Source organism: Spinacia oleracea, chromosome 6 (genome assembly GCF_020520425.1).
Source record: "Spinacia oleracea cultivar Varoflay chromosome 6, BTI_SOV_V1, whole genome shotgun sequence".
Lineage (NCBI taxonomy): Eukaryota > Viridiplantae > Streptophyta > Magnoliopsida > Caryophyllales > Amaranthaceae > Spinacia > Spinacia oleracea.
The window spans coordinates 13,412,088-13,426,206 of record NC_079492.1 but is presented as its reverse complement, the minus strand read 5'-3'; the positions used below and the strand labels follow the sequence as shown (position 1 = coordinate 13,426,206).

General features: G+C 40.0%; 1 protein-coding gene and 1 long non-coding RNA gene across 2 annotated transcripts; both read right to left on the bottom strand.

Annotated features, from left to right (window-relative positions):
- Nucleotides 1-6,436: 6,436 nt before the first annotated feature.
- Nucleotides 6,437-9,448, bottom strand: LOC130463758 (protein DETOXIFICATION 45, chloroplastic-like). The gene is made up of 2 exons (XM_056832990.1): nt 9,302-9,448; nt 6,437-6,692 (listed from the first exon to the last, which is right to left on the bottom strand). The coding sequence occupies exons 1-2, from the start codon at nt 9,422-9,424 to the stop codon at nt 6,582-6,584; spliced, it is 234 nt and encodes a 77-aa protein (XP_056688968.1). The 5' UTR covers nt 9,425-9,448; the 3' UTR covers nt 6,437-6,581.
- A 444-nt stretch (nt 9,449-9,892) lies between these two features.
- Nucleotides 9,893-11,743, bottom strand: LOC130463759 (uncharacterized). Its single transcript, XR_008923899.1, has 3 exons — nt 11,554-11,743; nt 10,859-10,966; nt 9,893-9,986 (listed from the first exon to the last, which is right to left on the bottom strand). It is a non-coding gene; the product is annotated as an uncharacterized lncRNA (long non-coding RNA).
- Nucleotides 11,744-14,119: the final 2,376 nt, after the last annotated feature.

Sequence of the window (14,119 nt, the reverse complement as noted above, 5' to 3'; positions counted from 1 at the left end):
TATAAAACATTTAATAAGTTTAAAATGAGTCCTTAGGTTCTTTGGTTCATAGTTGGGACCTATAACGACCAAACAAGTCTCAAATGTGCATAATAGATAGGATTGAGTCTTGAAAAGTTAAAAATAATCATATGAATCATGTAATAAGTTTGAAATTAGTTTTTAAGTTCGTTAGATCAAAGTTGGGAGCGAAAATGTCATTTTAGCCTAAATATGACCTATAACGGCCAAAGAAGTCATGAATGTGCATAAATAGATTGGATTAAGTCTTGTAAAGTTAAAACTAATCATATAAAACATTTAATATGTTTAAAATGAGTCCTAAGGTTCTTTATTTCATATTTGGGAGCAAAAAAGCCTCATTTTAGCCTAATATGACCTATAACGACCAAACAAGCCTTAAATTTGCATAAGTAGATTGGAATGAGTGTTAGAAAGTTAAAACTATTCATATTAAACATGTAATAAGTGTAATACTCTGAGAAAATATGTAGCTTTTCCTATTTGGTTTATTGTTCACAAATCAGGATCTTTGGACAACAACAAATGCTTATTAATCCAAGAAGCTTTTCCTATTTGGTTAAAACCCACACATTATTCACAATCTTCAACTTTTGTGATAATCATAAATCATAATGGACAAGCACTGTAGAATAGAGGTAGTCTAGATGCCTGAAAAACCTATAGCCTGGATATCGAACCTCCTAGTTAGATGAAAGCTCATACCTGAACAGATGCGGCCAATCCATCAGTTAAAAGAGAGACAGCCAACCACACTTGCATACAGATTTGATGAGCAGCCATAGCTAGAGGACCTTGACGAGCAGCCATCGAGGTCCCAATCGTCATAGTTATCAAAGCAGCCACAGTTCTTCCAATCAGAAATCCACCTGGAAAAAAGGTAAACATAAGGAAACAGACGGCAATCCAAACATGTACGAGTAACACTTTAAGTAGGTACAAACAATGGCCACTTAAGCAGACTAATTTAAGAAGTTTGTAATGGTGATTATTAAGTAGAAGGTTATTAAAATCAATGTGTTGGATAAAGAATCAAAAACAGAAAATAACCATAAACATTTCTCTGACACTCACCAGATTTTAAATAGACCCCAAACTTCAGATCTCCAAATTTTGGAGGTAATAATATTACTCTCTTGCTAAGAAACCAAATCATCAATGTACAGACATAAAAAGTCAAAAAGTCAATATCTACACCTGCATTGGCGGTATCTGATCCCACAATAGAATTCAGTGAAGATTTACCAGTAGGACTATTAGAAAGAGCTAGCTGGCTAATCTGAGAAGTAGCAAACTCCAGAGATTGCTTTAAATTTGGATCTTTAACATCTGTCTCCTCCATATCCTTATCAGCTGAATATTTTGAGTTCTTAGCTCTATGAACGACAGCCTACCAAAGCCGAATTAACTAATCAATCTTCTGTTAAAAACTTAAAACATATATACAAATGGGGGGGGGGGGATTATACTATTTTGAGATTGAGGCTATCACGAATGATTTATTTTCAGGGATGAAGAAGCTATGCTGACCTAAAAATTATACTCACAAGCCAGAATGATTATCACCCGGAATCTACACTACAACAAACTAATAACCGACCTTACATATCATATGGAAAAATGGTAGCTGCAAAGAGATCATTGACTTCATGGACTCTACCGAGATCTCACAACTTTATGAGAATAACTGGGTACGACCTCTAAGAATAGTACTTTCATGAAAAAAATTGTTACACTTTCAAATTAGGATGTCTTTTAAGCAAAAAGCTTGTAATGTGGAACAGAGATGAAGGCCAAAATATAATCATAACGGGAAGACCAGAACTCGTCATCAAAACATGATTTTGAATAAAGCAAGGGAAGTTAAGCCAAACCAATGAGTCAGTGACAACAACTGTACACTACCTCACTAAGTCTATATACAGGAAAATCTAGCAGAGGATGCGCATAGAAAATAGTTGCATTGTTACATTGATTTATTTTGTCAGTGTCTCTCACATACTCCTACCATGTTAGGCCTAGCTATAGTGACTGGACAAACGAATTGAACAAACAAATTAAACAAACCGTAAAAACAAATTGAACAAACCCTAAAAACGAATTGAACAAACGAATTGAACCCTAAAAACGAATTGAAAAAATGAATTGAAGAAACGAATTGAACAAACCCTAAAAAAGAATTGAACAAACGGGAACCCTAAAAACGAATTGAAAAACCCTAATTCTTAAAACAAAAATCAGGTAAACGAATCGAGCAAACCTAAAAGAGGGGACAGGTAGCCGCGGCGAAGAGGTTGACGGAAAATAGGACGCGAGCAACTTTCTTTCTTGAAACCACCGGCTCATGTTTCATTATCCAATCCCACATCTAATAAGACCACACCAAATATACTTGTGGAAGAAATCAAATTACTAGTCGTCTTATAATAAACAATGATTACATTCATGATACACAGACTACCAAATAAACAAAAATATCACATAAATGGAGGAAAAGATTGGCATTAGAATGCAGAACAATGAAATCCAACTATCTAATGGAACCAATTACAAAAATTTTGTATATATTTGATTTCCAGAATTCCTTGCTTTTCTACACAGTAACTGGTTGCAACATGTAATTATCTTTGCTCAGGAGTTTCTTAGCATAGGAAAAATAACACATGAAAATGAGATCCTCTATTAACCAAACCATACAATCGAATCTATGAACTGAATCCCCAATTAAAAGCTGACCCATGGTTCCTTTGCCAATCCCCCCCACATAAAAGGCTTAAAATTCAATCAAAACAAACAAATTCACAAGCATAACCAACTCAATTATACAGTAGCTCACACTTTATCATTACTTAATGGAAAAACCCAGTTAATGATGTTCAAATTCGCAGCAACAACAACAACAACAAAGAAAACTGAAATTGTGCATAAATTAAGGTGCTTAAGAGAAAATTTTACCCATTGTTAATTTGGCGACGTTTGGAGTCGACATCTTTGCTCAATCGAACCGCCTTCCTTTTCCGCACATCAAGAATAGGACTCAAACAAACAAAAAAAATTAAATGTATGAATCCACCAAAATCAAGTTCCGCAATTCCAATTGATTAGAAATTGCAACTCGACATCTACAATACCAAAACCTAGTTGTGAAATTGGAATCGAAATCAAAAGGCAGAATGATAGGCAGAATCAAAACGGCCGAGCAAGCTAATAGGTGGCCTCTGGCGACGAGGCTAGAACCACCGACGAAGAGAAAGGGTTTTTTTTTGAGGGGATGACGCAGGGAAAGTTAAGGGAGAAGAAGGGAGTTGAGAGTGAGAGATGCTTAATTTGTTTTGAATTAGTTTCAACGAATATTGCAGCGAATTTTTTTTTACCCGGGTTATTGCAGGGGGCTTTAACAAGTACGCTGCAACAAAAACGAGCTATTGCAGCGGGCTTTTAAAATGTACGCTGCAACAAACTTTTTTGCAGGGAACAATTAAATTGTACGCTGCAATAACCCTTTAAAGGGTTTGACCCGCGTTGACCGACTGGTTGTTGAAGCGTATTAACACATGTACGCTGCAACAAGGGGGTTGCAACAGGGGTTTTTTCTACTAGTGCTGACCCCTTCGGGAGGCTTGCTAGCCTTTTCGAGGATAAAACCGAGATAGCTGGTCCGGACGATGTGCCAGTTGATGGGAACTGGCTAGTGAAAGCCAAGAAGGGGAGGTATCATCGGCTTGCCGAGGATTTGTATGGCATTCAGCACGCCTTGGGTTACTGGTGCGAGCTTCCGACGCAGAAGCATGCGAGGGTGACTCGTACTCCTCTGGGGTACATTGCTGTGTATCTCCATTATTTTGACTACGGGCTTCGATTTCCTTTGGATCCGTTTATTGCTCGTGTGTTGGAGGAATATAACGTATCTCTGGGCCAGCTAACTCCGAAGTCTATGCGCCATATTGTGGGGTATCGCTGGATGTGTGACTACCTCGGTTATGAGCCGTCGATCGAGGTTTTCAAAGATATGCACGAGCTCGTTAGGAACTCGAACGTTGAGGATGGTTGGTGGGCCATCAATAACAAGAACAAGCGGAAAGGCGAGGACCTTTATATGACTGCCTTTCCGTACGTCTCTTCGATCCATGGGTGGAAGGACCAATGGTTGTTAGTCTGTGTCCCTGTGGATCCGAAGCATCCTCACTATTTCTCGCCTCCAAAGTGGTTTGTGAAGCCGGATCCTTCGATGTCGAGGGTTGGCTCTGTTGACAAGGGGAATTCCTACCACGCCATGCAGCTGGAGTGGTTCAAAGCCAAGGCTGCTCGGGAGCCGATGTATTGGCTTCCGAACCTGCATTACATTACCCGGGAGGTCATCCTCGCTGCTGCCGGTCTTAGTAGGATCTATGACAGGGGTGAGGTTTTTTATGCTTAGATCGTGCTTCAGCTGAGGTGTTAACCTCCCTTTTTATTTGTTTGAATCTCATCCTCTTTATCTTCTTCGTGCAGATCAAGGCGAGAAAGCTATCGTTCCTGAGGTGCTTGGTTACCAGCTCAACGGTGACGGGGTTCTCACTCGTTGCCCGCCGTACGACTTCAAGAAGCAGAATCCTCGGCAGCCGAAGCTCGAGGATCACGAGTTCTCCGATCACGCTCTTGCGCACTTAGGAGACGTTCGTGCCGACCCTTGGGACTCTCAGAATCCTGGAGAGGCCATCCCGAGGCGGACAGTGCTCCCTGAATTGGTAACTACCTCTAATCCGGTAACGTTGTTTTTATTTATTTTGTTTAGACCTCAGTTCTGCGGACTCTTGTGGCTTCGGTTTTGATGTCGCCTCCTGTGTTTGTATTTCAGGGACCGGAGGTAACAGCTGTTGCGCCTGTTATTTCCTCTGCTTCGTCTCCTCCCTCTTTTGCTGCTCCTGAAGTAAGCAACATTTCTTCCACGCCTTTTGCTATTTTGTATTGATCGTTTCTCATATGCCCCTTCTTCCTTTTGTAGGATTCGAAGAAGCCGAAGAAGAGAAAGATTCTGGGGAGAGAGACTTCTCCAAAAAGGCAGAAGACTTCGAAAGTGAGATCCCCTTCGAAGTTGAAGAAGAAAGTTACTTCTTCGTCGAAGGTAACTTCCAGTCCTGAGGTTCGTGAGTTTTTGAGCCGTCGTCCTTATCTGACTGAGGAGAGAATTCGGCAGGTTGTTGCTGGAGATCCCAGTCTTGCCGAGGCAGGTGAACGCTATCTTTCTCGGCAGAGAGGAAAGATGGGTCCACCTCCTAGCCTTCGCGGTAAGCTTCCGCTTCCTGGTCAGAAGTTGAAGAGTGTGGAGGTTCTGGTGCAGGACGAGCCTGTGAACCAGCCTTTGGTCGAAGAAGCTGCTATACCTTCGCCTCTGAAGCCTTAGACTCCAGTGGGGGGGACTATTGTTGATGTTACTCCGATGGTGGAGAAATTTGAAGTTGACCCCCCTCTTGGCTCTTCCGAGGTTCCTGGTTCCGAGGATGCTGCTGCGGATGGAAAGGGAGATGATCTACAAACTTCCCCGAAGGTGGCAATGGACCTTACTTCTTCGGGGAATGCGGAGGGTAAGCCTTCGGCTGGTAAGGACACTGAGTTCGCGGCTCCCGAGGGTGGTGAGTCCGCTCTAAAACACGGAGTGAAGAGGAAGTTCCGCGAGACGCTGGGCTCTACTTCCACTTCGGTGCTGGAGAGTTTGGCTTACCCATCCTTTGATGTTCAAGTGAGGAGGGTGCCTCGGAAAGTTAGGGAAACCATGGCTCGGTTTGCTCGGGCGTCCGTTCTGGGGGAAGATCCCGAGGCTTATCCCGAGTCTATGATCGGTCTGATGCTGCTAGGGAGAATATGCTTCAGGGTATCCCTGATTGGTGTGTTCCTGGGCAAGAGGCGAACCACCCCACTCAAATGGCTCAGTTTCACTTGAATGAGGTAAGGTGAATATCACTTCTTTTATTAATTTTGTTTTCATTCTTTTTGGTTTTCATTTTTCCTTTCATCTTCGCGTAGGCACACTTCTGGTCCTCCTTTGCCGCCGAGTGCCAGTATTTCAACGAGGCATGCGGCTGGCCAGGTTTGAAGAGCGCTACAATCATGATGTCCCTCTTCTGGATGAGAAGGCGAATACTCTTCTTGCCGAGCTTGAGGAGACGAATGGCTTGGTTACCGAGTTTACTCGGGAGCAGACGGCTACGCTCGAGCTGCTCGGCAAGGGGATTACCGATTTGAGGTCGAAGATGGAGGTTGATGCTCGGGAGCACGAGGCCTTTAAGAAGGAGAAAGCCGAGGAGAAGGTTAGCTTTGAGCCTGCGCTGAAAATTAAGGATTCTGTCATCCTAAACCTTCGCTAGGGTGTCTTGCACCAAATATAGGAACCTGTCAACAACAATAAATAAAATATCGCAACCTGTAGAACAAATATAAAAAATAATAACTGGTGTTTTGTATACATATATATATATCCCAAAACCAAAGTGCACGTACTACATTCAAATATACGTTCCAATTTCAATGTACGCATACATTTTAATGGAAACGATTGTTCTATAACAACTAAACCACCTCGATCAAGCGCGCTCAAGCCAATAGTAAATACTTGCGGGTAAAACACTTAGCCCGTTGCTCACGAACCACATCAATTTCCTCACTAGTATAGGCGCATTCCTCGGAGTGTAGACCTTTACAAAAACAGAAATTTCAACTAAGCATTAGATTAAATTCAAATTAAATATCACACTTTAACATTCAAGCAACTAATAACAATGTCCTAATAGTCTTGGAAACTTAAAGCTAAGCATATTAATCATGTAAAAGGTATAAAATGAATTCTTAGGTTATGTAGCTCAAATTTGGGAGCGAAAATGTCATTTTAGCCTAAATAAAACCTATAACGACCCAATGAGCCTTAAATGTGCGTAAATAGATTGGAATGAGTCTTAGAAAGTTAAAACTATGCATATTAAACATGTAAAAAGTTTAAAATGAGTCATTAGGTTCTTTAGTTCAAAGTTGGGAGCGAAAATGTCAATCCAGCCTAAATAAGACCTATAACGACCCAATGAACCTTAAATGTGCATAAATAGATTGGAACGAGTCTTGGAAACTTAAAGCTAAGTATATTAATCATTTAAAAGGTTTAAAATGAGTCCTTAGGTTCTTTATTTCAAATTTGGGAGAGAAAATGCTCATTTTAGCCTAAATATGGCCAATAACGACCAAACAAACCTTAAATGTGCATAAATAGATTGGAATAAGTCTTGGAAACTTCAAACTAAGCATATTAATCATGTACAAAGTTTAAAATAAGTCCTTAGGTTCTTGAGTTCAAATTTGGGAGCGAAAATATCATTTTAGCCTAAATATGACCTATAACGAACCAATGAGCCTTAAATGTGCATTAATACATTCGAATGAGTCTTAGAAAGTTAAAACTATGCATATTAAACATGTAAAAAGTTTAAAATGAGTCATTAGGTTCTTTAGTTCAAAGTTGGGAGCGAAAATGTCAATCCAGCCTAAATAAGACCTATAACGACCCAATGAACCTTAAATGTGCATAAATAGATTGGAACGAGTCTTGGAAACTTAAAGCTAAGTATATTAATCATTTAAAAGGTTTAAAATGAGTCCTTAGGTTCTTTATTTCAAATTTGGGAGAGAAAATGCTCATTTTAGCCTAAATATGACCTATAACGACCCAATGAGCCTATAGGTGCATAAATAGATTGGAACGAGTCTTAGATCGTTAAAATTATGCATATTAAACATGTAATAAGTTTTAAATGAGTCCTTAGGTTCTTTATTTTAAAGTTGGGAGCGAAAATGCCTTATTTTAGCCTAGATATGACCTAGAACGATCAAACAAGCATTAAATGGGTATAAGTAGATTAGAATAAGTCCTAGAAACTCAAAACTAAGCTTATTAATCATATAATAATTTAAAAATGAGTCCTTAGGTTCTTAAGTTCAAAGTTGGGAGCGAAAATGTCATTTTAGCCTAAATATGACCTAAAACGACACAATGAGCCTTAAATGTGCATAAATGGATTGGAATGAGTCCTAGAAAGTTAAAAATAAGCATATAAAACATTTAGTAAGTTTAAAATGAGTCCTTAGGTTCTTTGGTTCATAGTTGGGAGCGAAAATGTCATTTTAGCCTAAATATGTCCTATAACGACCAAACAAGCCTTAAATGTGTATAAGTAGTTAGAATAAGTCTTAGAAACTTAAAACTAAGCATATTAAACATGTAATAATTTTAAAATAAGTCCTTAGGTTCTTTATTTTAAAGTTGGGATCGAAAATGCCTTATTTTATCCTAAATATGACCTATAACGATCAAACAAGCATTAAATGGGTATAAGTAGATTAGAATAAGTCTTAGAAACTTAAAACTAAGCATATTTATCATATAATAAGTTTAAAATGAGTCATTAGGTTCTTAAGTTCAAAGTTGGGAGCGAAAATGTCATTTTAGCCTAAATATGACCCATAACGACACAATGAGCCTTAAATGTGCATAAATGGATTGGAATGAGTCCTAGAAAGTTAAAAATAAGCATATAAAACATTTAGTAAGTTTAAAATGAGTCCTTAGGTTCTTTGGTTCATAGTTGGGACCTATAACGACCAAACAAGTCTCAAATGTGCATAATAGATAGGATTGAGTCTTGAAAAGTTAAAAATAATCATATGAATCATGTAATAAGTTTGAAATTAGTTTTTAAGTTCGTTAGATCAAAGTTGGGAGCGAAAATGTCATTTTAGCCTAAATATGACCTATAACGGCCAAAGAAGTCATGAATGTGCATAAATAGATTGGATTAAGTCTTGTAAAGTTAAAACTAATCATATAAAACATTTAATATGTTTAAAATGAGTCCTAAGGTTCTTTATTTCATATTTGGGAGCAAAAAAGCCTCATTTTAGCCTAATATGACCTATAACGACCAAACAAGCCTTAAATTTGCATAAGTAGATTGGAATGAGTGTTAGAAAGTTAAAACTATTCATATTAAACATGTAATAAGTGTAATACTCTGAGAAAATATGTAGCTTTTCCTATTTGGTTTATTGTTCACAAATCAGGATCTTTGGACAACAACAAATGCTTATTAATCCAAGAAGCTTTTCCTATTTGGTTAAAACCCACACATTATTCACAATCTTCAACTTTTGTGATAATCATAAATCATAATGGACAAGCACTGTAGAATAGAGGTAGTCTAGATGCCTGAAAAACCTATAGCCTGGATATCGAACCTCCTAGTTAGATGAAAGCTCATACCTGACCAGATGCGGCCAATCCATCAGTTAAAAGAGAGACAGCCAACCACACTTGCATACAGATTTGATGAGCAGCCATAGCTAGAGGACCTTGACGAGCAGCCATCGAGGTCCCAATCGTCATAGTTATCAAAGCAGCCACAGTTCTTCCAATCAGAAATCCACCTGGAAAAAAGGTAAACATAAGGAAACAGACGGCAATCCAAACATGTACGAGTAACACTTTAAGTAGGTACAAACAATGGCCACTTAAGCAGACTAATTTAAGAAGTTTGTAATGGTGATTATTAAGTAGAAGGTTATTATAATCAATGTGTTGGATAAAGAATCAAAAACAGAAAATAACCATAAACATTTCTCTGACACTCACCAGATTTTAAATAGACCCCAAACTTCAGATCTCCAAATTTTGGAGGTAATAATATTACTCTCTTGCTAAGAAACCAAATCATCAATGTACAGACATAAAAAGTCAAAAAGTCAATATCTACACCTGCATTGGCCGTATCTGATCCCACAATAGAATTCAGTGAAGATTTACCAGTAGGACTATTAGAAAGAGCTAGCTGGCTAATCTGAGAAGTAGCAAATTCCAGAGATTGCTTTAAATTTGGATCTTTAACATCTGTCTCCTCCATATCCTCATCAGCTGAATATTTTGAGTTCTTAGCTCTATGAACGACAGCCTACCAAAGCCGAATTAACTAATCAATCTTCAGTTAAAAACTTAAAACATATATACAAATGGGGGGGGGGGATTATACTATTTTGAGATTGAGGCTATCACGAATGATTTATTTTCAGGGATGAAGAAGCTATGCTGACCTAAAAATTATACTCACAAGCCAGAATGATTATCACCCGGAATCTACACTACAACAAACTAATAACCGACCTTACATATCATATGGAAAAATGGTAGCTGCAAAGAGATCATTGACTTCTTGGACTCTACCGAGATCTCACAACTTTATGAGAATAACTGGGTACGACCTCTAAGAATAGTACTTTCATGAAAAAAATTGTTACACTTTCAAATTAGGATGTCTTTTAAGCAAAAAGCTTGTAATGTGGAACAGAGATGAAGGCCAAAATATAATCATAACGGGAAGACCAGAACTCGTCATCAAAACATGATTTGGAATAAAGCAAGGGAAGTTAAGCCAAACCAATGAGTCAGTGAAAACAACTGTACACTACCTCACTAAGTCTATATACAGGAAAATCTAGCAGAGGATGCGCATAGAAAATAGTTGCATTGTTACATTGATTTATTTTGTCAGTGTCTCTCACATACTCCTACCATGTTAGGCCTAGCTATAGTGACTGGACAAACGAATTGAACAAACAAATTAAACAAACCGTAAAAACAAATTGAACAAACCCTAAAAACGAATTGAACAAACGAATTGAACCCTAAAAACGAATTGAAAAAATGAATTGAAGAAACGAATTGAACAAACCCTAAAAAAGAATTGAACAAACGCAAAGAACCCTAAAAACGAATTGAAAAACCCTAATTCTTAAAACAAAAATCAGGTAAACGAATCGAGCAAACCTAAAAGAGGGGACAGGTAGCCGCGGCGAAGAGGTTGACGGAAAATAGGACGCGAGCAACTTTCTTTCTTGAAACCACCGGCTCATGTTTCATTATCCAATCCCACATCTAATAAGACCACACCAAATATACTTGTGGAAGAAATCAAATTACTAGTCGTCTTATAATAAACAATGATTACATTCATGATACACAGACTACCAAATAAACAAAAATATCACATAAATGGAGGAAAAGATTGGCATTAGAATGCAGAACAATGAAATCCAACTATCTAATGGAACCAATTACAAAAATTTTGTATATATTTGATTTCCAGAATTCCTTGCTTTTCTACACAGTAACTGGTTGCAACATGTAATTATCTTTGCTCAGGAGTTTCTTAGCATAGGAAAAATAACACATGAAAATGAGATCCTCTATTAACCAAACCATACAATCGAATCTATGAACTGAATCCCCAATTAAAAGCTGACCCATGGTTCCTTTGCCAATCCCCCCCACATAAAAGGCTTTAAATTCAATCAAAACAAACAAATTCACAAGCATAACCAACTCAATTATACAGTAGCTCACACTTTATCATTACTTAATGGAAAAACCCAGTTAATGATGTTCAAATTCGCAGCAACAACAACAACAACAAAGAAAACTGAAATTGTGCATAAATTAAGGTGCTTAAGAGAAAATTTTACCCATTGTTAATTTGGCGACGTTTGGAGTCGACATCTTTGCTCAATCGAACCGCCTTCCTTTTCCGCACATCAAGAATAGGACTCAAACAAACAAAAAAAATTAAATGTATGAATCCACCAAAATCAAGTTCCGCAATTCCAATTGATTAGAAATTGCAACTCGACATCTACAATACCAAAACCTAGTTGTGAAATTGGAATCTAAATCAAAAGGCAGAATGATAGGCAGAATCAAAACGGCCGAGCAAGCTAATAGGTGGCCTCTGGCGAGGAGGCTAGAACCACCGACGAAGAGAAAGGGTTTTTTTTTGAGGGGATGACGCAGGGAAAGTTAAGGGAGAAGAAGGGAGTTGAGAGTGAGAGATGCTTAATTTGTTTTGAATTAGTTTCAACGAATATTGCAGCAAATTTTTTTTTACCCGGGTTATTGCAGGGGGCTTTAACAAGTACGCTGCAACAAAAACGAGCTATTGCAGCGGGCTTTTAAAATGTACGCTGCAACAAACTTTTTTGCAGGGAACAATTAAATTGTACGCTGCAATAACCCTTTAAAGGGTTTGACCCGCGTTGACCGACTGGTTGTTGAAGCGTATTAACACATGTACGCTGCAACAAGGGGGTTGCAACAGGGGTTTTTTCTACTAGTGCTGACCCCTTGGGGAGGCTTGCTAGCCTTTTCGAGGATAAAACCGAGATAGCTGGTCCGGACGATGTGCCAGTTGATGGGAACTGGCTAGTGAAAGCCAAGAAGGGGAGGTATCATCGGCTTGCCGAGGATTTGTATGGCATTCAGCACGCCTTGGGTTACTGGTGCGAGCTTCCGACGCAGAAGCATGCGAGGGTGACTCGTACTCCTCTGGGGTACATTGCTGTGTATCTCCATTATTTTGACTACGGGCTTCGATTTCCTTTGGATCCGTTTATTGCTCGTGTGTTGGAGGAATATAACGTATCTCTGGGCCAGCTAACTCCGAAGTCTATGCGCCATATTGTGGGGTATCGCTGGATGTGTGACTACCTCGGTTATGAGCCGTCGATCGAGGTTTTCAAAGATATGCACGAGCTCGTTAGGAACTCGAACGTTGAGGATGGTTGGTGGGCCATCAATAAAAAGAACAAGCGGATTTTATATGACTGCCTTTCCGTACGTCTCTTCGATCCATGGGTGGAAGGACCAATGGTTGTTAGTCTGTGTCCCTGTGGATCCGAAGCATCCTCACTATTTCTCGCCTCCAAAGTGGTTTGTGAAGCCGGATCCTTCGATGTCGAGGGTTGGCTCTGTTGACAAGGGGAATTCCGACCACGCCATGCAGCTGGAGTGGTTCAAAGCCAAGGCTGCTCGGGAGCCGATGTATTGGCTTCCGAACCTGCATTACATTACCCGGGAGGTCATCCTCGCTGCTGCCGGTCTTAGTAGGATCTATGACAGGGGTGAGGTTTTTTATGCTTAGATCGTGCTTCAGCTGAGGTGTTAACCTCCCTTTTTATTTGTTTGAATCTCATCCTCTTTATCTTCTTCGTGCAGATCAAGGCGAGAAAGCTATCGTTCCTGAGGTGCTTGGTTACCAGCTCAACGGTGACGGGGTTCTCACTCGTTGCCCGCCGTACGACTTCAAGAAGCAGAATCCTCGGCAGCCGAAGCTCGAGGATCACGAGTTCTCCGATCACGCTCTTGCGCACTTAGGAGACGTTCGTGCCGACCCTTGGGACTCTCAGAATCCTGGAGAGGCAATCCCGAGGCGGACAGTGCTCCCTGAATTGGTAACTACCTCTAATCCGGTAACGTTGTTTTTATTTATTTTGTTTAGACCTCAGTTCTGCGGACTCTTGTGGCTTCGGTTTTGATGTCGCCTCCTGTGTTTGTATTTCAGGGACCGGAGGTAACAGCTGTTGCGCCTGTTATTTCCTCTGCTTCGTCTCCTCCCTCTTTTGCTGCTCCTGAAGTAAGCAACATTTCTTCCACGCCTTTTGCTATTTTGTATTGATCGTTTCTCATATGCCCCTTCTTCCTTTTGTAGGATTCGAAGAAGCCGAAGAAGAGAAAGATTCTGGGGAGAGAGACTTCTCCAAAAAGGCAGAAGACTTCGAAAGAGAGATCCCCTTCGAAGTTGAAGAAGAAAGTTACTTCTTCGTCGAAGGTAACTTCCAGTCCTGAGGTTCGTGAGTTTTTGAGCCGTCGTCCTTATCTGACTGAGGAGAGAATTCGGCAGGTTGTTGCTGGAGATCCCAGTCTTGCCGAGGCAGGTGAACGCTATCTTTCTCGGCAGAGAGGAAAGATGGGTCCACCTCCTAGCCTTCGCGGTAAGCTTCCGCTTCCTGGTCAGAAGTTGAAGAGTGTGGAGGTTCTGGTGCAGGACGAGCCTGTGAACCAGCCTTTGGTCGAAGAAGCTGCTATACCTTCGCCTCTGAAGCCTTAGACTCCAGTGGGGGGGACTGTTGTTGATGTTACTCCGATGGTGGAGAAATTTGAAGTTGACCCCCCTCTTGGCTCTTCCGAGGTTCCTGGTTCCGAGGATGCTGTTGCGGATGGAAAGGGAGATGATCTACAAACTTCCCCGAAGGTGGC

What these genes read in the sequence shown, in the direction of transcription:
- LOC130463758 (XM_056832990.1), bottom strand. Translation starts at nt 9,424, where the DNA reads ATGACGATTGGGACCTCGATGGCTGCTCGTCAAGGTCCTCTAGCTATG. An exon ending in GATTGGCCGCATCTGGTCAG is followed by an intron (nt 6,693 to 9,301) that starts GTATGAGCTTTC and finishes GTTTTTGTAAAG; the next exon opens with GTCTACACTCCGAGGAATGC.